The 27775-nt window shown below is 41.8% G+C and overlaps 1 protein-coding gene across 1 annotated transcript; it reads right to left on the reverse strand.

Annotated features, from left to right (window-relative positions):
* Positions 1-3489: 3489 nt before the first annotated feature.
* Positions 3490-13995, reverse strand: HDDC2 (HD domain containing 2). Its single transcript, XM_005154722.3, has 6 exons — positions 13861-13995; positions 13226-13347; positions 12171-12273; positions 8756-8824; positions 4801-4939; positions 3490-3633 (listed from the first exon to the last, which is right to left on the reverse strand). The coding sequence occupies exons 1-6, from the start codon at positions 13924-13926 to the stop codon at positions 3539-3541; spliced, it is 594 nt and encodes a 197-aa protein (XP_005154779.1). The 5' UTR covers positions 13927-13995; the 3' UTR covers positions 3490-3538.
* Positions 13996-27775: the final 13780 nt, after the last annotated feature.

Here is a 27775-nt window from a genome sequence, read left to right on the forward strand (position 1 = left end):
GGTCATTGTAACTGGAAAAGCTTCAGTTTTAAAATTACCATTGCTTGCTCTCTGGTTTGCTAAGACTGGACAGTATAAATTAATTACAGAAGGAGGTGGAGTGGATGGAACCTCTAATATTTTTGCCTCCATATCTTCTCTTCAAATAATAAGGGAAGGTATTTATAAGCCTCAGTCAAAACACAGCCTTAAGTGAAAGAATATAAACCCAACACTTGGCTTAAGATGTGCCATAGGTTAGGGCACCCATGCCTTCAGCCCACGGTCCAGAGCTGCTAGCATAAAATTGTTACGACACCCAGGATGAATAGGGACTTTACTCTTGGTGTCACATTTTGTCATGCTTCACTCCAGGTCATAATCCCACATATCACATCTATCTGCCCGATCACCAGAAGCCGGCCATCTCTCAGCTTTGATTGATTCAGCATGTTTGCTTGCATCCTTTTAACATTTTTCCTAAGAGCAGCACACTTGTGACACTCTCTTGCTGTCTAGTGAGCACGTGACAGTCTGCATGTTGTGTTATTCAGTTCACCAGACTGAGATGAGCACAGTAAAGTAGAAACAAGATGGAAGAGTCTGGCTACTTTCAAAATGGATGTGGATTTTTAGCATAGCCAAAGCTTCAAATCAGTGTTAGTGAGCGTGAAGTTACAGACTGCTTAAAATCTTGTAAGAAAAGTTGGCTTTAAGTGACTTTTTTTCCCCATGTGGCTTTTGTTATAGTTTATACAGAGTTGGAAGTCCTTTTGTAATGTTCTACTGAACATAAGTTAACTTTGGACATTTATATCAAATGCCTCTTTAGTGTGATTTTTAGCATGGAAACAAATCTAATTAATATTTTGTAGTTCAGGTTTCTTGTGATAATTTGCTAGCTTATTTTAAGTGGGTTTGTGCACAAACATGAATTTATTTAACTAAAGAAGATACTCCTGGTCAATTTTGTGTAAATGAAGTTATTGATATTCTTATTAAAAATAAATTCTCTCTTACACTTTGTTTTCTTTCCAGTTCTGTGTCTCTACCAGTCTTACTGTGCATCTCTAAGCACTGCAGTTTACCTTGATACTCCTGGTGACATAGCAAAACTTCATCTGCCATTCCTAATTTTAAAATCTGTTCAGTTCCTCCTGGCCTTGAAATTCCCCATGGAAATGTGTCTAAGTTTTGAAAGTGTTCAGGTTCAAAGGAGAAAAATAATTGATCAGTAAAAGTGAAGCACAGGGTAGAAAACATCTTCTAGGTCTATGACTTTTGAGCAGGGCCAGCAGCCAAAACAAAATTAGAACATGGAGTTCAATGACTGACACCTTATACAGGACACCAATTTAGACCTCATTTTAATTACATATTTATGTATGTGTATATATATATATGTATACACATAGACAAATGCTTATGGAAAGGCAGTAAATTGCTTTTAACTACATTTAGTAAGAGCATAATTCAAAAAGCTTGTGTAGGACCAGGCAAGCTTGGCCACACAAGCTTCTCTTCCACAGCATTCCTTACACATTATTGTCACTACAGCAGCTACAACTATACGTAAGGTTGATGCTGATATGAACAGATCAGGACAGGAGATGGTCTCCCCTCACAGGTGGCATGGCCAGGGCTTGATACACTTCTACATGTGAACAGTGCATTTCATACCACCTGAAGCCTCACTTCACAAGCCCTCATGGCTCATGCTTTCTAAGCATGCTTTCTTCTCCAGCCTCCTTCCAGCTAGCTCCCTCTTTCTATTAAAATGCAGTGCCCAAACCTAGCACAGGATTGCAGCTGCAGCAAGTAGACAGGAATGTAATTGTACATGAAGCACCTGTTGGATTTGTTCAAGCAAAACCAAACCCTACCCAACTCGCATTCAAACCATGTCTCTGTGTTCCAGGCTGGTATTTACCTTTCTTGCACCACTGTGCAAGATCCCCTGGATCCCCTGCATAGCAGCACATTGCCAGTCAGTAAAGCCTCCTGCAGCACTGGAGGAACAGGCTGGTCCTGCTGAGGTAGCTCACATGCTGTGGCTTTCTGTCAAACACCTTGTTTAAGGCCACTGTTCTGGTTCTCAGTTCTGTCTTCTAATGCATCTATAGCTCTTTCATGCCTGGTATTCAGTGAAAGCTAATGGTGTCTATGATTTGTATGCTTCCCAGTGGAATAAAATCACTAGAGCTTCACAAGCCACACTCTTATCACCCCTGTGGTATAACAATCAGCCACTGATAACCACTAATCAGTTTTCTATTGCTCCATAAAGCTCATCTTGTTCTTTTGGGGTTCCCACAGGGCACAACTGCTGCCTTGTGGGGCTTCCCATGCAGAGTAGGCATCCCACATCTCAGCTGGACCAGATTCTGTGCACAGTGCCAGCCATCAAGGCAAGAGCTCCCAGCAGCTCTGCACCAGCTGCAGAACACAGCACAGGCTTGGTGGAGGCCCCTGATGTTTGTGTAAAGGAGACGTTCCTAAGTCACAGTGCCTGAAGGTGTGTGCTCAGCTACATTACCTACATTTAAAAGGGGATGGCAACTGAATTTAGTTTTATGCTGCCTCATTTGACATGTGACTGAAGTGAAGCAAGCTAGCTCCAGGTCTTTACCATGTCATTTTTCCAGGTGCAGGCTTTCCTTATCTAGTAACTGTGGCAGCACCCTAGTCTCCAGCTGCACACATGACACAACAGTTAGTAGCACAGACACTTGGCTTCATGACGGCATTTACCACAACTACAGCTTTACTTGATAACCACACAGTACTTTTACATTACTGTTATTATGTCCACTAAAACCGTCACAGCCTGAACAGGGGCAGCCAGGCTTTTGCATTAGACTCAACAAACTCAAAATATTGCTCTCAACCTTGGCTATTCTGTGATTATACCTATGGCAAGAGTCTCTAAAACTGCCCATCTGGGGTGAGGGGTGTCAGGAATACTGGCCTTCCAGAAACATCAGCACCATTCCCCGATACAACACATGAACAGTGGAAAAACTGCATGAAACAATAAGCACTGAGAAAATTAATTAATGAGATTACCAGTTTTATCCTAAGGCTTATGCACTCCAAAGAAATCTCACTGCTAAGTCTGGCTCTGTCAAGAGCTAGATAAACATACACTCACTGGTCTTCACTTCTGTGTAGTGCAATGAACAAATATTATCCTATCTGATACAGATGGAACTTAAATCCAGACATACTGATGAATCACAGAACAGGACTGCCTGTCTTAGTCAATGCACTACACGAATTGTCTAGGTTGCAATCAGCTGATTTTTAAACTTACCTGAAATTCCCCAGTGCAGAACCTATTTGTAACTAGGACTGCATCAGTCAGAGGCTACATCTGGTTTACAACACCAACTCTGACCCAGGAGGTAACTATCCTACCTGCTCCTAAGTGGTCCTAGAATTCTCAACAGTAAATGCATGGAAAAAAAAAAACTGCTAGAAGAATTAGCAATTAGGAGAAAATACAACACATGGAATACAAAACAAAGTATTTATTATAGCTATAGTATTTAGGAGCACCTCAGGAATGTGGAGGAGATGCAGCAGCTATTTTTTTATTCCTTTCTGTGTTGATCAGAGATACAAGCTGGAGTATTTCAGGGTGAACAAACTTCCCTGCAAAACAGAAGAAAGGGAAAGTTAGTTAAAAATGTTCTTATCTTCCTGTGTGCAAAAGGTTGGCAGTGAAATGTTAGCAGTAACACTGCTTTAGGCTCAGAATAAATGTCAAAGTACTCCCAGTTTAATCCAGCTAAGGAATGCCTAAGAGTAGTCACAGTCCTTTACCCAAAAACTTATAAAAATACTTTGTGCTCTGTTAAGACCCTTAAGAGCTGAAAAGGTGATGTACCCTGACCAAGACAATCCCACACTGTGTATCCTGCTACGGGAAACCATCCCAGTTACAGGTGCGCTTAGGGCATGTGCTGCAGGTTCTACTGAGACACCAGCTCAGTTTAAGTTTCTGAATTCTGATAGGAGGGCAAAGATGTCAATTATAAAATTAAGTACTCCAGCTTTGTTGATGTTGTTCTTTTTTTCCCCTTCTTCTCTAATCAAATTAATCCATTTCCAGAGAGCTTATTATTTCTGAGGAGTCACCAAGGTACAAATAGGACTTGTCCCAGACTGTCTGGTGACTGTCTGTCCCTAATTTTCTGCCAGGATAGGGTGACTTGGAGCCACAGCTCTCTGCTGGTGTTCAACTCCCTTGCTAACACAGTAAGGACTATTTTACATTTTTCCTTTCAACTATCAGTTTATTTTGAGAAGACAAAAAGCAGTGGATAGAATAAAAAGTGGTATGTTTGCACCTAAAACATTTCACTGAGCTGGCTCTCACATGTACCTCACACAGGCCACACAAGACCACAGCTCAGGTAGGGATAACAAATTCTACTTCACTGGTTCATGAAACACTAACAAATTAGAAACAAGCCACTGCCAATGCATGGGTGAAGCCTGCAGCCTCTGTTACACCCTATTCTGATGTTACAGGAAGATCCTTAAACACATGTAACAAAAGCTGAGCCTCTCTAGGGAAAGACTGATGTAAAATGAACTTGGCATAAATGAAATTCAGGTTCAATACCTGTATATAAAAGTAAGGTATTTTCATTCTGCATTAAGTTACCCCAGAAATGTTTAAGGTACTTGAGCAATGAGTGAAATAATCAGCTCTCACTTGCTCTGAACATCTATCTGAAAAAAGGCAATTTGTGTATTTTTTTAATTTACAAAAGAAAAAGGAAAAAACCACCCAAAAAAGCCCAAATGTTATACCAGCAGTCGAATCGTAAAAATCCTGCAGTCTGCCAGGTGTGTTTTCCAACTCTTCATATTCAAATGCTTGCAGTATCATCTCGCACTGATCCAACTGCTTTACAAACTTGGCCTCTGCAGTATGCTGGTTTTCATATTCCTGAACAGATGTGCAGTTATAAGACAAAAAAATTTGTTGTTCTGAAACAGAATATTAGAAGCTCTTTATATATCTAGAATCTTCTTCATCAGTACAAGCCACTCCATAAATATTCATGATAGTTAGGTCTTTCTAAGATTACTTTTTAAGACTACCTTCACCCACTTGCAAAACAGTTGAAATAAGTATGTGCCGAATTTTAATTCAATGTAATAGGACTTAAGAACACGATTCTTTCACATGTCTTAACTCTAAACATACCAAGCATTTTGGCTGAATCAGGGATGATATACAGACAACCTTACACAATACGTAAGTTCAATAATAGGTTCCATTTAACAAAAGTTTCATAGAAAGACCTTCTCAGGCCAAGCTAAGGCCATCAATCACCACAGTGTGTACCTATGCATTACCGTTACTGAGTTTTAAGACCTGTTTTTCACTTTTCTCCACTACTTGCTGGTTTTGCAAGAAATTTTTCTTTACATTTCTCCTGTTGTTCCTTTTTATCTCTCTGGTTTAATCTGTCTGAGCTGCTTATGTCTTTGTGTCTTTCCTAGAAGAGAGGAAGGGGATTTGTTTATGGATTTCCTCCCCTTCAGACTTTAAGTCCTTTAATCTCTCTGCCATCTTTTCCCTCTCTCCAGTCACCACGAGTATGAATATTCTGTATTCACATTTCTAGGCAACTTGAACAGTTTTCCTGTCATTTGCTTCCTGTGATGGCTGCAGACAGGTCTGCCATTTCATTTTCGGTTTTCTAAATCTACTGCATTTTCTTGATCTCTCATCATCTGTCTTCTCCTGACTCCCAAAACCAACCAAAGGAAAAGGCTTCTTTCTGTGCAGGTTGCCATCACCTTGATACCTTCAGCAGGTCTGATGCCATCCATCACCACCACCAATAATGAGACCAGAGGCTGATTAACCACACCAAGCCCATCTGTGCTTTCAGAGCCACCCAACCTCCGACACACAGCCATTCTGCAGGCAAGAGCAGCACAGCTGCAGAAGAGCTGCTCCTACTGACCAAAGCACATGGCATCCCTTTCTGCACCTTAAGACAACTGTGGGTGTCATTCAGTGGAAAGATCCTGGGTTGTAGCTTCCAGCACAGCGATAACTCAGATAAGTGTGACTGACTGCTGTTTAAAAGCCTGTTCTTATGCTTATTGCTTTACACTTGAAAATCAGAAATCCAGACTTTGATAGCCATGACTGATTCATATACCACCCTATTTGGATTTGAATGATGCTTTACATTTTCAGTTATATTTTGATCATTTTTCAGTAGTCAAGTTTTAAATTCCTTTTCCTCTTTTCACTCTCAGCTTTGCCTTATCTTTAAAATTTGTTTAAATACTACTACTTATTTTCTTAAAACTATTCATAATTCCTTTTCTGGCTACCAAAAACTAAAAAAAAACCTCTTGGCACCACTACAAAGGAGAACTTTAAGAAAAGAACTATGGCTGTTTGCCTATAAAGGTCTATCCCACCTTCAGCAATTAACTGGGAGTATCAATCTGTTATCAACCTCTTCGTGCCATACAACCTACCAGACCTTTTTCATGCCTCAGCTCACATTAACCTGAAGAAACAGCAGCTATTATATGTGCTACTGTGCAGTGCTGAAATAAACACTCTTTCCTCCCTGCAGGTGTTTAAGAGGGCAAAATAACAGTAAGCTTTGGAAAAACAGCAACTGGTCTCTCTAACACCACAGTCTGTCTTTTAAAAATCACTCCTGTGCTTTTGCTCTTGAACATAAAAAAGCAGAACATGGCTGAAATGTGACAATTCTTTTTCTTTAGTTTTTTTTTTTTTAAATAATTCTGGGTTTATTTATAGTCAAAATAACACTGGAGGCATCTTTCTGCCACCTTTCCACCCTCCAACAGGCCTGCAGAGGGCCTGTCAATCCAGTCCAAAGCAATAGACATTGTAAGGCTGAAAGGGAAAGAGGGGTAAAGACAAAGCTGAAAGGGAAAGAGGCACAGAGATGAGGGCAGAGCAGTACAGGAGCTTGCTAAGTGTGTCAGCAGATCCTGTCCCAGCCACTGCTCAGCCCTGGGCCGTAACTTCCTTCACTCATAAAAAGAAATCAGAGGGAAATGCCTGTGGCCAGCTGAGAGCAGAGTATCAACACCAACTGATCAGAGGCTTCTGTTTTCTGCATTTTTTCTTCCTTTTTCTTTTTAAAAAGCACCTAGTTGTTCCACTTAAAATAAGACCAGAGGGACTATATGTGAATAATAGATTTTTAGGTTACACTTGCTGCTATATGGGTTACAATCATACTACTGCATTAGAGACTCAATGCCAACAAATGATCCTGAAGGTAGAAACAAAGAACAAATTATCAAAAGCATGAATATGTTCAGTTATGGTTAATGAGAATGATAAAAAGCTAACGTGCTGAACAACTAACTGCATACTGAACCAGCTCTATACCATCAGAAGAGCAGAGTGGGGCAAAGGAAAATAACATAGGCAAAAAAAAAAACAATAATGAAAGAAATCCTGCAGGACTAATCTTATAAAAACCTCCTTTTCCTCAATTATAACAGCTTCCCAAAGGAGACAAAACCAGTACTCACTAAGAAAATGCACATTATTTCCCAGATCTGGTTATGCTGACTTGCCCCCTACACCTTGAATGGCAACACTGAAAACCCATCCCCATTGCCAGTTTCACCACAACTAGAAAGAGAAGAAACACATCCCAACAGAGTGCTGTAACAAAAGGCAGAAATTGCCTGCAAATATCTTAAATTTAATAACAGTCAAAGTGAAAAACTAAGAGTATTAGCATAAAATACAGTTTCAGGTCACAAAGTCCAAGAAACACTGGAGAACTTCCTGTACCAGTGGGGGGGGAGGAGGTAGAGAATTCAGGAATAAAGTTAAGCCTGAGAAAAAGAACATGGGGGGAAAGACAAGGTGTTTTAAGATTTGGTTTTGTTACTCATTTTCCTACCCTGATTTGATTGGTAATAAATTTATTTTTGCCACAACATGAGTTCATAGATACAGTTGTCCTCATACAACTGTATGGCAGGACAAGACTAAGCACAATAATTACCATCTTGAATTGTCTGGAGATAATCTAATCATCCCTGGTTTTCAAGTATAAAGATCCTAATTAACAGCATGAGTTCATATCAAAGTTAAATCACCTTCAAATACAGAAGATACTTTCTAGACCAAACATTTTAAGGTACGCAGACCAGCGAGTAACTGGTGCTGTTTGTAGAAAAGCACTCTTGTGAGTCAGTAGGTCACATTTAAGTTTAAGCTAGAAGTTACTACTAAATATTTTAGCCTAAGGAGCTGCATAAGAAAGAAATGGAAGACACATATTCTTTGCATAAAAAGCAGAAAATACTCCATAACATCAACTCCCATTATTTTTTCTGTACTAAAAGATCATGAGCTACAAATGGCCAGATGTGAACAAGAGAGATACTGTAGTGAGAAAACAGATTTATACTCATGAAGGTTGGATGTAGAGGACAAAACCTTCCTTCTGTTGTACAACGTCCTGGACAGGTTAACCACCTTAGACCACAACACAGGTCCATCTGGAACTTTGCAAAGCCAAAGGCAGAACCTGGTTATTTTACAAAAGTTTGGGATTTCTGTTTCAAGAAGATCCCAAAGTGACCCTGACTCACACCATTCGCTTTACCTCCCAAGCAAATGAATCTAAGTTGCTTGAGGTCAAAACAAGACACAACACCACTTCAGAGGTAAACAGAAAAAGGACAAGGAGTCACTTAATTTTAGCAAAGAGTTAAAAGAATGCAAACTTACTTCCCAGAGTTCATAGATTTCTTTTCTGAGCTCCTCTGACAGAAGCTGGGTCAGTTGTTGCATAGCTGCCTGGAAAAAAAATAAATAATAAAAAGCTATTTCTATTTATCCATTATTTGAGCAAGCATATCATTTCCCCCCTCCCCCTCCAAGAGTTAACTACTTCTTACCAAGTTTGTAGAAACATACACTGTACAGTGTATTATTGTATTTGGTTTGCATAGCCAGGTTTTGGGGATATAGGGAAGGCTTCTGTAAGAAGCTGCTAGAAGCTTCCCCTCTGTCCAACAGAGCCAATGCCAGACACCTCCAAGATGGACCAAAGCTGGCCAAGCACAAGCCCAAAAGCTTTATCCCCTTAGGATAACTTACTTAAAAGGGGGAAAAGTTACTCTGCAGAAGCAGCTGTAGCTGGGGAGAGAAACAGCTCTGCAGACCCCAAGGTCAGCACAGAAGGAGGGCAGAAGGTGCTCCAGGCACCAGAACAGAGGTTCCCTTGCAGTCTGTGCTGCACAGTGGTGAGGCAGGCTGTGCCCCTGCAGCCCATGTTGGTCCACGGTGGAGCACACACCCTGCAGCCTGTGGAGGACTCTACACTGGAGCAGGGGGATGCCCAAAGGAGGCTGTGACCCTGTAGGAAGCTCATGCTGGAACAGGATCCTGGCAGGATCAGTGACTCCTTGGAGAGAGGAGCCCATGTTGGAACAGGTCTGTGGTCAGGACTTGTAACCCTGTGAGGGACCCAAACTGGAGCAGTCTGTTGCTGAGGGCTGCACCCCATGGAATGGACCCACACTAGAGCAGTGCATGAAGAACTGCAGCCCATGGGAGAGACTCACATTGGAGAACCTCCTGCACCAGTGGGGGAGAGGAGGTAGAGAATTCAGGAGTAAAGTTAAGCCTGATAAAAAAGGACACAGGGGAAGACAAGGTGTTTTAAGATTTGGGTTTTTTACTCATTTTCCTACTCTGATTTGATTGGTAATAAATTCATTTCCCCAGCTGAGTCAATTTTGCTCATGATGGTAACTGCTGAGTGACTTCTTTCTGTCCTTATCTCACCCACGAGCCTTTTGGTGCATTCTCTCTGCCCTATCCAGCTAAGGAGGGGAGTGACAGAGAAGCTCTGGTGGGCACCTGGTGTCCAGCCAGGGTCAGCCCACGATTATTCTGAAGTGCACATGCAGACCCATCTGTAGACCCACCAAAGAAACAGTAAGACCACTCAGTGAAGAATCTTTTCTGGGAGCTGCTTAGGTTGTTAGACAGGTAGGCTACAACACAAGAAAAAGCTTGAATGTGTATCCAGTATCTTCAAGAGTCCAGAAAAAAGCCCAAAGCAAGGCAGGCAGGCAAGCCAGTGAACTGCTGCCAATTACTAACTCTGCCTCCCAGATTTAACTAGTGGATGCAACATCTGAACTCAACAGGTTACAGGTGCAGTGTTGACAAGCAACTGCCACCTCCCAGTCAAGTAGCACATTTCCACTAGCAGGAACAGCTACTGATTCTCAGGCAACACAATATAAGCCTTTAAAAAATCCCCAGTTTTGAAAAATAGGGATAAAAAAAAATCCACTTCATACCCTACAGCAATGAAACACGGCACTAGACTGAAACACCATTTATTCAACAACAAAAATCCTGGTCCAAGGTCTAACAGTATCAAACTTATGGTATCAGCAAGCAGAAACTATTCATGCTCTTCATGCTCCCCCAGCTGATCAGTCTCACTTCTGTGATATTTCTGCTCTTTTCCTATTAAGGGTAAGGGCTGCCTCTGAAACAATCAACATCACAGGCAAGACAGAGGTTTTGTGCCACAATTAGTTCTCCACTTCAAATACAAGGTACAGTTTCACAATATAGCTGAACTGAATCAGCTGCTCCCCACTCTGAAGCATCAAGGTCTTATTACTTTCCACCTCCTTCCAGCTCTGGAGCTCACCAGACTTCAAGGTTATCAGGCCAAAATGGTTGTTCAAGTTCATTTTCTGCTGCCTTAGCCTTGGTGAGACTAGCTGATTAAACTTACTGCGTGAGCAGCAAACTTCAGAACCAGCTCAATGTCAGCTGTAGAGCAAAGGGGAAAAAAGGAGAACTCTGCAGAAAAAAACAGCATACTAGTAACTCAGCTCAAGCCCCCTCATGAAATGGTTACCTTTGGTAAATACCAAAGTATTTCACAGTCAGCCTAAATGTTGAATACTGGCCCATCCTTCCCACAGAGTCAACAGCAAAGTCCTCACTGAGTGAAATGGGAGCGAAGAAGCTGTGAATACTTAAGGAAACTTCTTAAACATACTTAGGCATCAAAATATAATTTTTACTGCCTCAATACAAGTGAGAATTACCTATAGGCAAAGCTGAAGATTGATTTTCAGTGACAAGACAACCCCTGGGGGCTTCCAGAAAAGAGGGATTATTTTGTTTGTTTGTTTATAGTGTGAGAACACAGTAAGAAATAAATTTAGGGGGAAAAAAAAACAAAAAAGCCCAAACCAAAATTGAAATCAGCAAAGACAGCACTTCAAGGATACTGAATAACCCTTTGATCTTTAATTTCCAATTTTATAGCAAGGAGGCTACTCATCATAGGCTCCTCAATCCCAGATAAGGTAGAAGAAGCCTGTCCAAGGACCAGGCTCCCTGAGGCTATGAGGGATGCCTTCAGGCAGCTGCTCACAGGCCAGGTGAAAGCAACAGAAGGCACTCTCCTCAGCCTTAGGGGTGCCACCCCTGCTGTCCTCTGGCAAGTGGAGGTGAGGTAAAGTAAAAGAGAAGTGGTCATGGTGAAATAATAATTGCAGCATTTTCTACACTCTTTGAAGAGCTAATTAGAGCCTCTAAAGCTTCTGAGGTATCACGTTGCCCTCTAGCGGCGGCTAGAGGAGCAGTTTACCTTTTCTTCAAGCCAGAAAGGACAAACCAACATTGTATACATATTTGTGTATGTACAAAGCCAAACATAAAGTAACTCCAGGCATGCTGCACAAAAAAATTCGTGACAAAAAATAGTGCAAATGGTTTAAATAAAGTCCTTGCTACACATGATCTGGCACCACGCTAATGATCCACCGCAAATTGCCATCCACATTTCTCAGTGCACCCACTCCCTCCTCTGTACCTTTTGGTAAGGCTGGTCAAAATGACTAATTCAGGTTATCAAAAATCCAGCCAGCTCAGGAATAAATGGCCAACATGAAAATTAGTTCAAAGGGTCTTCCTTAACTTTGTACTAGGTGACAATACCCATACAGGAATCACAATGAGTTGAAAACTTCGGTTGTCTGTGACACACTTGTCTAGTGCCAGTGACAGTATTCTGTTGCTTAGAAGGTCCTTTCACTACCACCAGAATATTAATAACATGCAGAACACTTTGTAGATGTGGCTTCACAGCTTACACACATACCTCTTCTCTCCTGTGTTTCTCCCCCTTTGAGATATTATCTGCAGGAGCAATGTCTCCAACAATGCATTCAGCCATATCGTGGACCAAAGCTAATCGTATGCATCTGGCAAGAAGCAAAGACAGAATAATCAGGTTTTCAGCATTTGAAGTTACATCCTGTTATTCATTAAGCAAAGAGACTATATAATTTACCCCCTTCAAATATTTCACAGGTTATGTTTTGTGGGTCTTTTGTGGAGGTTGGTTTGGGTTTTTTAAACTTTACATGTTTTTCATTTTTTTTTCTACAACAGTTTCCATCTAGACATGACTGTAATTTCTCACTTCTAGCTACTGCTGCTTGTAAATGCAGATTTAAGCATAAATACCCTTTGTACGAGAGCGTAGCATTCAAAAGTAACATACTTAGCTTCTGCATGTTTGGCTTTCAGAGATGTTATGATGACTAACTACATTATATACTTCATATTATTCCTGCAACATGTAGAAGGTAATCTGATTGGAATCATCCTGAATTCAGTATAAAATCTGACATTCACAGCTCTGTAGCTATGCCAGTGTGCAGCAGAATATTCACAACAGCATTCAGTTCAGCTTTAAGAGGGACAAAATAAGTGTGATTCCATACTAGACTTGATAATTCATTCCACAATAACCAATCTCTGCTACTCTAGATGACTGCTCAGGCTTCTTACTGCTGTTAAAATCCACATAATATACAGCTTTACCTTTGCTGTCTGTTGTTTCAAGCTGTGGTTTAACTGAGTGTCTTCAGCTCACATACTTACAGCTTTACAAGAACACCAGCCCAGAGCCTCTGCAGTAAAACTTGCCTCAGCATAGCATTTTAGCAATGAAAGTTTTTAGCCCCTTTCAGCTCTCCAGGTAAACAGCACCCTTTCCAACGGACAGAGGAAAGAGAAAAGGGGAAAGGATTTTAAACTCCTTCAGTATGGTTTAAAAGCCCTTCCTCAGGATGATGCTATTTTTAACATTTTGGTTGCAGCTTGTTCACAATGTTTACATGTGGTCACAATATCCAGAGGTAATCTCACCTGTCCTTGTTAAGGCTTTTGTCTTCAGTCACCAAAGCCATCATCGCCATTCTGTACATATGGTCGGACACACTCTCTGGCTTTGCCACGTTCCTGTACACCCATCCAGTCCGTGGTATTCTCTGCATAAGGAGAGTCACAGGAACATGAACGTTAATACTCAGGTTTTGGGGATCTCACCTCAGAGACACCAGCAGAACTCTTACCCACCATAACCTCCATGCTCCAGCGAGCCCTGACGCTTCCGGTAAACACCTGCCCAAGGACCTGGCTCCCCCGAGGCTGTGAGAGGCCGCCTTACAGAGCCGCTCACAGGCGAGGCGAAGGCACCGGCACTACCAGCAGCAGACGCCCTCCTCAGCCTCACGGCGATCCCCCGAGGGGCCGGGCCACCCCTGCCCTCCTCCGGCCGGCAGCCCCAGCACCAAGGCCGGCCATCCCCCCCCTTCTCAGGCGCCGCTGCAGGCCGCCACTCCCACCACCCACACCCCGAAGGCCCCTGCTCTCCGCAGGCCACGCCGCTACCAGGCCCGGAAGGCCACGCGTCACCGATCACCCGTGCTCCCGCTCCCACGCCGGTGACCCCGCCCCGCAGACAGCCACAGCAGCGGCCGGCCCTGAGGCCCTGCGCTCACCTTGAGCTGCCCCAGCAGCCGCAGGAAGGGCAGCAGACCGCCGCCAGCGCTGCCCCCCGCCGCCATGCAACCGCTCCCACGGCCCGCGCCTCCCTCGGCTGGCCCAGGCGGGCAGCAGCTCTGGGCGGTGCTGGGTAGCAGAAGGGGAAGGAGTGGTCGGAGCGAGCGGAGTGCAGAACAACACGCCTCCAACTGGAGCTCCTTCTGGCTGCTGGAGGAAAGGGTGTTTATAGGTGACAGGTGCGTGGCGGAACCGTATTCCCTGCGCTCTGGCTCCTTAGGGATAAGTAATGCTGTAGTAAGAATGGCCTGGGCTGCTATCGTAACGAGAGAAGCATCAAGAGAAGCCAGGAGAAGGAGAATGGGGAAAAAAAGAAGGGGAGAGGGGAAGGAGGAAAAGTGAAAGGAAAATGAAGGGGAAGGGCAGGGCTGGGTAAGGAAGTGGTGTGTCTTCTTCTGGGGTGCAGAAGAAAAAGGGGAGAAGTCCCTAGTGAGAGGGAGGGAAAGGAGGTCAGATGGGCAGAAATAGCTCGTACTTTAGTCAAAACTGATCATATCCACAGCCTTTAGCATACTTAAAAAACTTCAGACAAACCCAACAATGGTAAATAGTGCAAGCTCACATAATTATTTGGAGATGAGGCGTTAGTTATTGGAGTTGCTGCACTCAGAGTTTTAAATTACTTTGGACTCTGGCTACAAACACTTCCATCACTGTTACAAGTGGAGTAAGTAACACACTGAATTTACAATTGGTGGACTTTCAAAATGCATTGCATTTCTTTGCTATTTTTATATTGCTAGTAGCAGATTGAAACCTCTGTGTTCAGGAAAGAACATCTGCAGTTTGGCAGATACCCACAGATGGCAGAGTATTTTATTTTTGCCCATGTGCATACTCAGACATGATCCCAAATTAATAATAAAGCCCATACAACGTTTTGGTGACCATTTTAAGGCCATCTTCCTGCAATAAACAAGAATCATAGACTAGGAAGGTCATCAAATTTACATTTGTGCACAATCACGAACAGATTGGTTGGAAAGGACCTCTGGATGTTGCACAGTCCAGCCTCCCTACTGATAGTAAATCACATCTGTTGCAGTTTTGTCTTTGCAGCGCTTGCAACCATCTGAAATAAAAATCTCATAGTTTGTCCAGGTTAGCAACCTTCCAAGTAAATAATTTATTTCATAGTGGCCTCTTTGGACCTCCTGAGCCACTTCTGCCCATGGTTTTCTGTTGTCTTGCCTGCCACTACCAGGGAGATTTTAGCTCTGTTGTATTGTAAACCCCCTTCAAGTAGCTGTAAGCAGTTGTTACATGACCCCTTACAATGCATCTAACAGCCAGCTCCTTCGTGCCACATTTCCTCAGTTTGTGAGTGAAAGTGCTATGGGAAATTATTTCAAAAGCTGTACTGAAATCAGGATCTGTTGTGTCTGCTTCTCCCTCGTTGTCCGCATAGCCAGCCGCTTCATTGTAGAATGCAATCAGATTAGCCAAGTGTGATTTATCCTTCATAAATCCATGCCAGCTGTTCCTGATTGCTTTATTGTCCTTTACAGGTCGCTTTCTAAAAGAGCTTCACCAGCTTTCTGTATCTTGCAATCTCTGTGGCTGCAGACGGAATCTTTCTGGTTTTCTGAATGGCAGTCAAATATCTTCTGAATTCAGACAATCATGAAAGTAAGAGTAATTTAATAATTTGCATTTAAGTAAGATGCTGTATCTGGTTCAGGAATGCTGTTTTTAAGGCTAAATAACAGATTTAAGGCTAAATAACAGATGCTTTGTCTTTTAACCCTTCTTGAATCTCTTCAATATACATGTTTAGTATTCACAGCCCATTAAATAAGTTTGCTTTTGCAAATTCTTTAATTATTCTTTAATGTGGATGAGTCATATACAACACATGTGAGGAGACATGATTTTCAATTTTAGTGTGTGACAACTTCTTTGCCACTGCTGTCCTTTAGATACGTTTCTAGAACATCTAGTTTCTTAGTCCTTAAGATACATTTCTTTTATGACATTAATGATGCTGGGCTCACAGACCCTGACCTTGGGTGTACATTTAGTTTAGAAACTGCTATCAGAAGCAGTGTACCCTCACTCTCAGATTGCTTTTGTAATGCACTTAATATCTCTGCTTTATTTGAATACTTTGGAGCTGTGAATTTGCTTGAGACCTGAGTTTTCCCATGGTGTTCAGAAGAACAGAAAAGTGCTGGGTAGCAGCATGGTAGCAACATCATGTAGCATTGTGGTGGAGAATAATTTCTCAAGTGTCAGCTGTACATAATGTCTTGGTTTGTTTTTTTCATCACAAATCTCTTTAAAAGTGTACACAAACATATGTACCATTTGTGTGGGATAAAATGTATATGAAATACACATGTAAATAATCCAACCACTGTAATTATTTGGTATCTGTATTTATGTAACTTTTGACTGTATGTAAATTTTGTCATATTTGCAATATTTTGTAATACTAGTATTTGTGTATTTAAATGTATTTTTTTAATATTTATGTGGGGGGGTGAATTTTGTAGTATTTATATGTATATGATTCTTCTGCATGCACTGTGTACACTATTTTTACACATTGTTACACTAGTTTCCCACCCAGTCATTCTGGGACAGTTGTAGAGGTGTCATTTATGAGCTTTTCCAAGCACTTATCAAATTCACCACAGGTAGCATTAGATGCATAGACTTTTTGTAGGCTGGAGGACCGTGATATAGTACAGATTTAGCTTAGTCAAGAATAAAATCACATCAGAACTTAACAAAGTAGCCTGAACAGGCTGAAAACAGAAACAAATTCGGGATGCTCAGCTCCTTGCAATTTTAAGCATTTTTTTTTATTTAATTCCAAAATTTCAGCAAGGATTTGCATAGTGTCCCTACAGGATATTAAGATAGTATTAAGGCTTAATTCTCAATCTTCCATCATTCTGAGTGGGGTTTTTTTCTCCATCTTTTGCTGGAACAGATGGCAATTTCAAAGGAGAAATACCTAGTTGGTTTGTCCCCACAGAGTAATTATTATTTGGTAGCTGGAGGTGGCGCTGTCTGTCCACAGATTTCTGCTTCGACCACGTTAGCTGCTGCCCAGTGCCAGGTTGAAATTACGCTTCCATTTGTTTAAGGAATAGCGCTGGGGAGGGGGAATGCTTTACACACTTGGCACGGTAATATGGAAATCATCTCTACAAATGCCAGATGACTGGGGAGAGGCCCATGAACTGCTCATGAGATGGATCTTAATCAGCTTGTGGTTTTTGTAATGCAATGCCAGCAGTAACACATGGGATTTTGAAAACTTTTGTGTTCTGCCAATATGGACACTGCGAACCTTGTGTAGGCAAAATATCTCCACGAAAAGTAATTAATTGATTGGGTTCACTTGTTACTATCTGGCAGGGAGGGGGGACGGAGGGAGGAAGGGGGAGGAAGGGGGAGGAAGGGGGAGGAAATAAAAAGGTGGCGTAGTTCCCTGGATACAGCAAAATGATTTCGTAACACAGACCTGAGGCAGCAACAACAGCCCTGAACAGCCCTCCTTAGGAGCAAAAAGATTGAAAAGCACCTGCCAGACACTGTAAGATCATTTTAGTTCTCCAGCCTGTCTTATACCTTCCTTTACCTGTGGTGGTATTAGCAATGATGTAGAAGTACCTACTGAAAATCTGTTGCAAGGATCCTCAGCAGTGGTACAGAGAAGATCAAACAAGCAAACCACTGCAGTGACATGCATGTATGTGCTGTGTGCCTCTCTACTGTCTGCCACACACTGTCCAGATGCTGGACTGTGTGTCCTGGTGCCCAGGGAGCTCCATGCGGCCCTACAAAGGCTGTCCAAGCAGATGAGAGAGGCACGACACACTGATGTTTATGCCAAGGGCTGGACATTGTCTGCTGACACTACAGCTCAAAGAGGAAAGGTCATAGGAAGCAGATTAACATTTATAGTATTATCTGTGGGCTTGTTATTATCTGTAAATATTCACAGAATCATAGAATGGTTTGGGTTGGAAGGGACCTTAAAGCTCATCTAGTTCCAATCCCTCTGCCATGTGCAGGGACACCTTCCACTAGAGCAGGTTGCTCAAAGTCCTATACAACCTGGCCTTGAACACTGACAGGGATGGGGCAGCCACAGCTTCTCTGAGCAAACTGTTCCAGTGTCACCACCCTCACATTAAAGAATTCCTTCTTTATACCTAATCTCTAATCTGCCCTCTTTCAGTTTTAAAGCCATTATCCCTTGTTCTATCCCTACATGCCCTTGTAAAAAGTCCCTCTTCAGATTTCTTACAGATCCCCTTCAAATACTAGAAAACTGCTTTATCTTCAGGTTGAACAGCCCCAAATCTCTCAGCCTGTCTTCACAAGATTGGTGCTCCAGCCCTCTGATCATGTTTGATGGCCTTCTTCAGGACTTGCTCCAACAAGCCCACGTCCTTCTTATTTTGGGAGCCCCAGAGCTGGACACAGTACTCCAGGTGTGGTTTCATAAGAGCAAAATATTTGTCAAATCCAGCCTAGGAGTAAGAGAACAACACTTAATTTGTGCTGGCCTTTGACATTCATTTGATCACAATGTTTCAGGAGGGTCCAGCCTTTGGTTTTGTCTGCAGGAATGCAGACACCTGTGTATCGCTGTAGGAGTGATGGCTGTTGACAGGGTTTGTAGAGTTTCAGTTCCAAGCTTGTGCATGGGAACTGATTAATACAGTTAAATGCACGTGGCCTGTAAATTGTCTGGGCTCCCCTTGCATGGCTGTCATTAAGGGTTGCTGCTGTGAAGGCTGGTGGACACAACCAGTAGTGATAGTCTATCTGTTGGTACTTGTATTGCTCAGGAGCAATTCTGTTGTTACAGTGTCAGAAAACCTGCTGAATCTGAGAGGCTGTGTTTGGGCTCACCCAGCTGCCCCTGTCTGGATGTCAGCATGAAGCAGGCTCAGTACATAAGCTGTCAGTCATCTGCAGAGCAGCCCAGTGAGCTGTTTTCCCTCCTGTGATCCCACACATCAGGTGCAGCCACAATCTGTGATGTACCTGCAGATGTGCAATGTGGAGGGAGGAGCACTGCTCCACCTGTCCTTTCCCAGCTGTGGTGCAGCAGCCCAGCAGTGCACCAAAGCCACTGCATCAGAAAAGGTGAACAAAAAGGAAATGAGGAGATCATTTCAGTCTTTGGTGAAATGTGTCTGAACATTAGTGGAAGTTATATCAGAAGGATAAGGAGAAAGTACACTTATGGTTGCTTTCCAATAGTTGGCAATATCTGACCGGAGTAGCTCTGTTCAGGGTAGGTAACCTGTGGGATGACTACCAAAAAAAAAATGTTCTTCTTGTTGCTGTTGCATAACATCTTGAGCTTTCTGTTATTAACAAGAGGGTTTCTATCAAAGCCTTTAGGATTAGCCTATCTAAACCTACAAAATGAAAACAAAAGCGGTCTTCCCTTGTTTGTGTAACAGATCTGCGGAGCCAGGAGTAGAACTTTAGAATGCAACATTTAAAAAGGAAAAAAAAAAAAAAGGTCAATTTAAGAGCAAATCAATCTTACATGAGCAGAATATTTCTAATGTAAAAAGGCAGACGAATTAGAGGATTAGGTCACAGTGCCCGATTAACATCATTTGATCTTCTGTTATTGAAAAGCCACTGGGCTTCTCAGAGAATGGAAGCATTCAAACTAAATGAAACCACAAGCCTAGCTTAGAAGAAAAAACCTGTTAAACTGAAAACAACTTGCTTTGCTTCAGTAATTGTTGGTTTCTCTCTGCTGCTGGGAGATGCATCCAAATCAGGATTTAGAAACTCCTCACATTTTGATACAACAAAGGAGGGCTGCAAAACTGAATAAGGGCATCTTAGGCACTACCTGGGAAAGGATTACATCATGCGGCACTCGCCTTGCTCTGGCATGTCATATTTATTTCTGGTTTAGAGGTGGAAGGAAGATACTCAAAGATCTGTTTGGTGTTTATCTTCTTCATAACATGTTCACTGTCAGTTTTGCCTTTTCAGCATTTGTGGGGGGAGGAGGAGACAAAGAAATGACCCTGGGCAACAAGACCCACTCAGGATCTGAGAAGTACCCACTGAAGACATTTGATAAGAAAGCAAGAGAGAAAGGGAGTTCTAGTTGTTATTTTTTAAAAACAATATTTGTTTTAACTTGAATGACTAATGAACATTTTTAATTTAGAAAACTTTTGTTAAAATTTTAACCCTTGCTCGGAAGCCTCCAAGCAAAATCATGACAGATCAGTCTGTCTTCTGGAATTTTCTAAAGTAAAGCAAGAAGGAAGGAACTTTTTGATGATACAGTTAAGCCCTTTGACTCTAAAACCACCAAGAACAACAGTAAACCCCACATAAAAAAAAAAGTAATCTGGCTACCTCATATCTTTTCTATTAAAAATTTTATCCTGTTTTCACTTACTGAACTTAAATGAGTTTTGAAGAGATTTTAACAGTCCCCTGCCACTGTCAACACTTAGTAAAGTAAATTGCAAGCAGGCAGAAAATAAAGATTTTATTTCCTATCTCTAATGACCTGATGATCAGTTTGCTTTAAGGGCTTTGCTGTTAATACTTTGGGAAGTATTAACCAGTATTCACAAGCAGTCTTCTTTTTTATTATTATTTGGAGAAATGCTCATTTAAAATTCATCATGCAATTTTTGGTCACAGTGTTATTTTAGTTGCTATATGTGAAGAAAAGCTGTATTTAAAAATATGGAAAAGCAGTCAATATTCTTTTTATTCCCCTCCAGCCATGCTTTTAGGCACTACACATTTGTGTAGCAAGCTCTCAGTCTACTGCATTTTCAGCAGTCTCCCGAATGCCAGCCAAGTCAGACCCTGCCTAGCTTCCAAAATCAGATGTGATTGGGCATGTAACAATGTAAAGAAAAATAAACCCTGAAAGAGTCTCTGAATTAGAACATTTTTGGTTTCTCTCTGACATGCAAGAAAGAACAAAATGGAAGTTTTATCACAGCTCTGCTTCCTTTTGAGTGCCCCCACCCACCCTTATTACTGTGAGCAGTGTTTTCTCAAAATAAAGGCACACTGATTTGTTTGTTATTTTAGGCTCTGAGAAGAAGGTCAGGCTGGAACACTGTCCAAATATACGTCACTGGTCCCATTAAGGATCTATAAGTATACTTATCTCCCTCCACTGCAAACCAGTTCAGTGCCTTCCAGAGAGAGCTCACGGTGCTATATAACTGTATATCACTTTATAGCCGTATGTGCTCGTGTGTCCTTGCAGGATCTGAGGCGGCTCCATTCCCTTTGGCTCTCACCCAGGGGAAGATGCATGTAATGAGCTGTATCAGCCTCACACTCCCCCACTGCTCAGCTATTATTTTTCCGGCTGGTGACACAGCTCTGAAGTCCCCTTCCCCTCTGTCACCCTGCTTGGCAGCTGCAGCTGGGAGGCCTGATTTGTGCTCTGCCAGCCCCTACAGGGGCTGCAGCCCTGAGGCCACAGGGTTCTGCTCCAGAGGCTGCAAAGAGGCTGCTCAAGGCAGGACCCACAACCACAGCTGGGGGCTCTGCTCCCTCCTCTCGTGTGACCCACACAGCTCCTGCACTAATGAAAATAAATAAAATAAAATAAATCTGCTTGCTGTTTTTTGTCCAAATACTTGAGCTCTTCAGACATCCCTGGACAAAAGATACCAGCTATTGGCATGCTCTTGCTGATCCACGAGAACCTTTTGCACGGGCCTCTGCTTTCTAACCTGAGATTGACTTTAATTATCCATTATTTTGTCTTCTTCCCTGTGAGCCTCTTGCAGAATGCATTGTGCCACCCAGCATATTAGTCAATCATCACAGCTTACGGAGCGCTGTACTTTGCATCTTGGCTTCAGTGTCATTCATGTGCACCGAGTGGAGACAGCAAGCAGTTTTAAGACGCTGGGTAGATTTAAGCATGCTAGGGCCTGTCTGTCCCTGTAGTAAATAGCTTTGCTGACATTTAAGCTGCACATGGCTTGATGCTAGGTCAAACAAAAATGTCACACTATAATCACTTTTTAAATAGCTGTTTCCGGCTCAGTTAGTACTATATAGTTCCAGAAGAGAAAGCACTTACAAGCTGACAGACAGAAAGAGGAACCGTCTGTATAGGATGTTTGCCTAATCCCATCCCTGCCCTTGCCTGTCAGGCTTGGAGGCTTTGTTTGTTTGAAAAAAATAAAAACTGCATATACAATTTAATGCCAATAGGCAGACTCTAAAGAAAACTCATGAATAAGTTCTGGGGCGAGCCCTTTGATGTAGCTGTGAGGAGGTGGGGTGGCCTAAGGGGGACCCTGCCCTCAGCAGCATTTGGACAGATACTGTGTCTTGGGGCACTGAGCTGCTGAGGTGGTGTTGCCGGGAGGAGACATGGAGGTAAAATTCTCATGAGCTTTGATAGCTGAAAATGTGAGGGTTTTCACAGGCCCTGATACCACTCCTTAAATTAGTGCCTACCTCTGAACCAGCCTGTGGAGGACATGGAGCCACAGGGAAGACATGCAAGACTACCTTCCTCTGTCAGCCACCTCAGTTCCGTGTGTGATCGTTGCCATGGGGCTTCATTAAGTCTCTAGCATCCTGCCCTGCCCGAGGCAGGCACTAGCATTCCCACAAGGCTCAGCGATGGCTTGCTATGGGCACAGCAGTAGTCCCTGGGGGCCTGGTCCTCCAGCCCCATGGGCAATACCTCAGAGAACCCTGTGTTGAGGCTGAGGTGTGTAGGTAGCTTTCCTCCCCACAGCCCAAAAATAGATGGAGGGAATACCTGCACCCCACCACTTGAAGGCATGTCCAAGGTGGCTCCTCACCACTTTCCCAAAATTGGCTACGTGTGAAATGCTGCCCATTTGCAGCTTTTGTCTTTTATCCCACAAGACCTCTTGGGGTTATGAGCAGTGTATTTTGTGGTAATGGATGGCAGTATTCAGAAGGTGGCAAGTGAAGTTTTCTGCTGAGGAACAGTTGTAGAAGGCAAAGCAGGAGAAATCTACAAAGATGAGTGACAGTGCGTGATCTTTTGCCTAGGAAGAGCAGTGCTGGGGGATCCATGGAAACCCCTGGGAGAATAAAACAGTCTTGTCATCAGCAGTTCAGCAGGAAAAGAGAAACCAGCCTTTCTTGACTTCCATTGTAACCTTTTTCTTCCCAATTTGATCTCTGTTTCTATTATTTCTAACAAGCTGGGAGGCTGAGAAGGTGCTACAGATGTGACTGTCACCATGACAGTCAAGCCCAAGCCTTGGACACCCTTTGCTGCTTCTTGGAAGCTGCTGACCCCAGCGTGTAAGACTTACTTGTAAGTCATTTCCTTTCCTGATTAGGTCAGAATGGTGGCAACAACCTGAGTGTGTCAACATTGGGATTTCCTGCTATGTTGGTTTTGCTTGCTATTCTGAAGCAAGGTGCATGCTGTACTTTTTAAGTTGAAAAGCAAGTTTATTCCTGTAGAGATGTATTTCCAAGCTGCATTTAGACAGTAAGCAGTAAATCTTCACACATTCCTCATTTCACATCATGGTTAAGAGTGGATGGTGGCTACTGTCTAACCACATAATAATGAACATGATAGATAAGCAAAACTCTTCCACATGCAGACTGTAGGAGATAAGCTTTTGCCAAACTATGGGGCACTGTGAAGGGGGAGATGGAAAAAATATTATAGCCTCCAAGAGGTAGGGCAAGATAATCTTTTGCTTACAACTACCCAGCATTTCTTAACCTAGAACTAACCGTTGTTACAACTCAAATTTGTAGCAGTAAATCCTTTTCTTTTAGGCACAGTTTAACATCCAGGAATGACTGCACTCTTCCTCAACTACTCATGTGAAGTGGTTGCAATTGCATGCAAGCTTTGGGGAGCCACTTGGGGCTGGTGGAGAGTTCATCCTGGCTAGGAAATGGGTAAGGAAGAAACAGAGAGATGGAGTATATACAGTGCACATCAGATTTCTGAAAAATGACAATGTATTCGAAATCCAACCACTGCTCCCTGTTTTAGGCCATCCGCCAGTACAAAGAATGGAATGGGAATGGAGGAGCCAACTGGGGGTGAGCGTTCCTGAGAAAACATAAGAAATGGCATGCACTGGAAAACAAATGCTGTGATTTGTGATCTTATACATAATCCCTGGCCAAGATGACTCAGACTAGGGGAAAAGAAAGGCCCCACTGGTGTTTCAGGTACAGACTTTGTGAATATGAGTTTATACTTTGTGTTTTGGAGTTCTTTCCTATACAAAGCACAGTGTGGAGTAGGAATGGGCAATGGCAGTTTTGTTACATGTTACCTGTAAAATCATGTAAACTCATCATGCATGCCATGATGAACCATTAATGAAATGAAGTATTTAGAGCTGTAAGCGATCCCCATTGTTTTGTCTGCTCGTCATCAAATAAAGACTTAGAGAACTCAAGCAAGAGAAAATTTTCTTTAGTCTTACAGCATTTAAAATTCATTCAGGCATTCAGCTGAAAGACACATTTTAGGAAGTCAGAATTCAATAACTGAATATTATTTAAACTCTTGACAATTATCTTTATTTTTTCTTGTTAAATATGCTTCACCTTCTGTTGTACAGCACATCCACAATATTCGATAGTATGTGAATAGTAAACACATTCTTGCAACATCATGCATCATTCTTCTTAACGAAGTTCACAGAATCATGAAATGGTTGAGGTTGGAAGGGACATCTGGAGCTCATTTGGTCCAACCCCCCTTCTCAAAGAAGAGTCAGCTAAGGCAGGTTGCCCAGGACCATGTCTACGTGGCTTTTGATTCTCCCCAAGGATGGAGACTCTGCAACCTCCCTTAATCATCTTCAGTGACAAAATATCATCCCTTTGTGCCACCTTTAAGAAGAGAGGAGCTTCCCATATGTAGCTCTTTAGCTGCAAAAGTAAAAGACACTCAAATGAGAACTAGAGATGTTAACACTTTCGCTTTTCTTTCGCTGACTCCACGTTTTTTAGTTATAGGTAAAAATTTATGCAAGGATTCTTTATGAAGTGCTTCTTTATACCCACCATTTTACTGTTTCTTTGCGAATGGATCATAAATCCTCAAAATTTTTTAAAGCCGAGACCTGCAGCCATGCACCATTGAGATTCCCAAGGATTTTTCAGTATTGCAAATAGTCTTCTGAGGAACTGCTGCTTTTCATATCCTGTATTTTTCATATGGGAAATCTAATAAGGTAATTATCAACCTCAAACTAATATGGTTATATCAACCTGAATTCTTGCTGTGCAGAAAAGTACTCATTTTAACTTACCTGCCTTTTAAACTAAGGTTCTTCAGGTAAGACCAATATGCAGACACTAACTTCCTCCCCCTCAAAAACAAAACCCAATAAACTCAAACCCAACAAACATCAACTTAATTCAGACACTTAATCTTGAGCATATTTATACTTCAATGCAAATCTACAATCAATTTACAGGTTGTGTGGACATACTTAAATAGAAGACGAGCTTTTTTTGTGAAGTGTGTATCTCAGCTGGGCTTTTGACCAAGTACATTGGCAGATGTTATATATGCCTTCCTAGGTACAGTTGAGTTTCTGCTCTGTGAGAATATGTATTTTGGTTTTTATTGTTTTGCTAAGAGTAATATTAGTGAATGTTTTCCTAAGTAGAGCAGCAAGATCCCTGTCAGAGAGCTCTCTGAGGGTGAAAGTGGCACAGCATGCATTTGAAGGCTCAAGAAGGCATTTCAAGACTGCTGGTAGCTGCAATATCCCAGTGCAAAGCACCCTGATAAACTGCTGTGCAAAAGCGTTCCATTGCAGGGCCCTGACAGGTTAGTGTGGCGACATTTGGAAGATGACAGAAATGCTTCAGTGATGATTCAATGTGAAAAGTATTCACCACTTTTTGGCTATTTGGAGGGTCATTCCAAATAATGCTACAAAAGAGTCATGTTATAAAATTGTTGGGGTGATGTTTGTAATTGTCTTGGATAACACAGTTGACTGAGCTTTGTAAACTCGTTACTGTGCAATTCACTATTTGCAATAAAACCGACCCCAATAAAATGTCTGTATATTGGCTTCTTTGTTTAGCTGCTAATTTTTTGGTTAATAGGTTTGATTCTTACAAAGCTTGTCAGTAGCATTCTGGCTGTCTCAAAGTTTTGAATTTTTAATGTTTTTTTTGCTATGTGAATATTTCAATCAAACCGAATATGACAACTTAAAGAGGTGCAGATGGCTGTTGAGCTGGAGAGGACTGGCTGTCTGAATTAACTGGTAGAAAGGGAAGTCTTCTACTTTCTGACTGAAGTTCGGCTCTGCTAATTTAGTAATGACTTTTTCCTTAGCCTCACTTCATGGCTCAACGTTGTGTACCTTCTCTGGTGTGGATTGCAAGTCTACTAATGGTAAGAATTTTTTAATTATTATTTTTTATTATTCTAAGGGGCAACTGTAAATCCTCTCAAAAATCTCTGATTTCACAAGGATTTGGGATATTTTTATTAATTTATTTTTACACTGGGATGTCAGTTATTCATTGCTGTTATTTGACTTCCTCTTGTGTACATTCGGTATAAAAAGGAAAAAAATGATAAGCATTTGCAGAAAGGTTATTTTGCATGATCTAATATGTATTTTCTGTTTGGTTATTTTTCAGTTTTCAATTTCATTTTTTCCCCCTGAATTTCTTTTATTTTCAGGTTCTTTTTCTTTCATTTTTTTCCCAGTGTTTTTCCTGATATTTTTGCAGTTTCTTGTTCCCTCATAACTTTGCTTCTAGCAGCTATAAGGTAAGTGGTTTAGATAGATGCTATTCTGAAAGCAAAGAGCATTCCACTTAAGAAAATCTTGTTGGCAAGGGAAAAATTGTTTGTCTCACCCTTCCCCTTTCCTACATCAGGAATGTTTTAGTGTCCAAACCAGAAGACTAAAGTACTATCAAGCAATAATATTTTGAGTAATTGAATTTGGGGTTTTGCAAGGGTTTCTTGTGGTCATTGGATGGTAATTAAGGGCTGGTCTTGGATTTTAACTTCTCATTTTTGAAATATGAACTCTGCTTTTACACAAATTGATCGGACATTTCTTTTATTGTGGCCAATGGCCAAGATATTCAGTTTATAATTGAATTACACATTTAGATATAAAGTTACAGCTCCATTTCTTGCAACTTTTTCCTTTGAATTTGTGACTTGCCACGTATTTAAAGGGAAGACCTTCTACAATAAGGGCTGCTGTGAGATGCCGTATTTCCTTGCTTCGAAGTGCTTGCACAGCGCTGTGCATCCTTCCTTCCTGAAAGCCCATTCCTCTTCAGGGAGTCCTTAGACACAGGGAAATGTTTTCTTCACCTCTGGATTCAGCTGTGAGACACAGGGTGTATTGTTCCAAATACAGGTATTTTGTATCAGTTTGAACTTTATTCTTCTCAATTTTTTTTCTGTCTTCTGCACAGAACATTTCATTAAACCTTTCTGTTGGCTTCTTGGCTCCAATATTCCTGAAAAAAGTAGCTATTTCATGACCTGAAAAAACATGGAAATGTGAGTTTCAGTGAACAGTTTGAAACAGTGCCTCCAAAATCGTTGTTTGCAGGTGTTATTCAGCCACCCAGCAGAGCACAGAAAATGCAACAGTCACAGTCAGTGATGAACACAGCTCAGATATAGGCTGAGAAATACTCATAGCTTGTCTTAGACAATTTCCTGGCCAAAAAAATATTCTGGAAAAGCTGTTATGAGTAATTTTTAATAAAAAATATTTTTGTTAACAGAACAACAAGGAGAGACCAATGTGTAACTTGTAAAGTACGCTTTTGGAAATCATTTAAAATTAATCAACCTTGTCAAAAATAGCCTGTGAAAATAATTATGAAGAGCAC

Source organism: Melopsittacus undulatus, chromosome 3 (genome assembly GCF_012275295.1).
Source record: "Melopsittacus undulatus isolate bMelUnd1 chromosome 3, bMelUnd1.mat.Z, whole genome shotgun sequence".
In the NCBI taxonomy this organism is placed as follows: domain Eukaryota; kingdom Metazoa; phylum Chordata; class Aves; order Psittaciformes; family Psittaculidae; genus Melopsittacus; species Melopsittacus undulatus.

What these genes read in the sequence shown, in the direction of transcription:
- HDDC2 (XM_005154722.3), bottom strand. Translation starts at nt 13,926, where the DNA reads ATGGCGGCGGGGGGCAGCGCTGGCGGCGGTCTGCTGCCCTTCCTGCGG. An exon ending in AAAAGCCTTAACAAGGACAG is followed by an intron (nt 12,274 to 13,225) that starts GTGAGATTACCT and finishes GCTTCTTGCCAG; the next exon opens with ATGCATACGATTAGCTTTGG. An exon ending in TTTTTACGATTCGACTGCTG is followed by an intron (nt 3,634 to 4,800) that starts GTATAACATTTG and finishes TCTGTTTTGCAG; the next exon opens with GGAAGTTTGTTCACCCTGAA.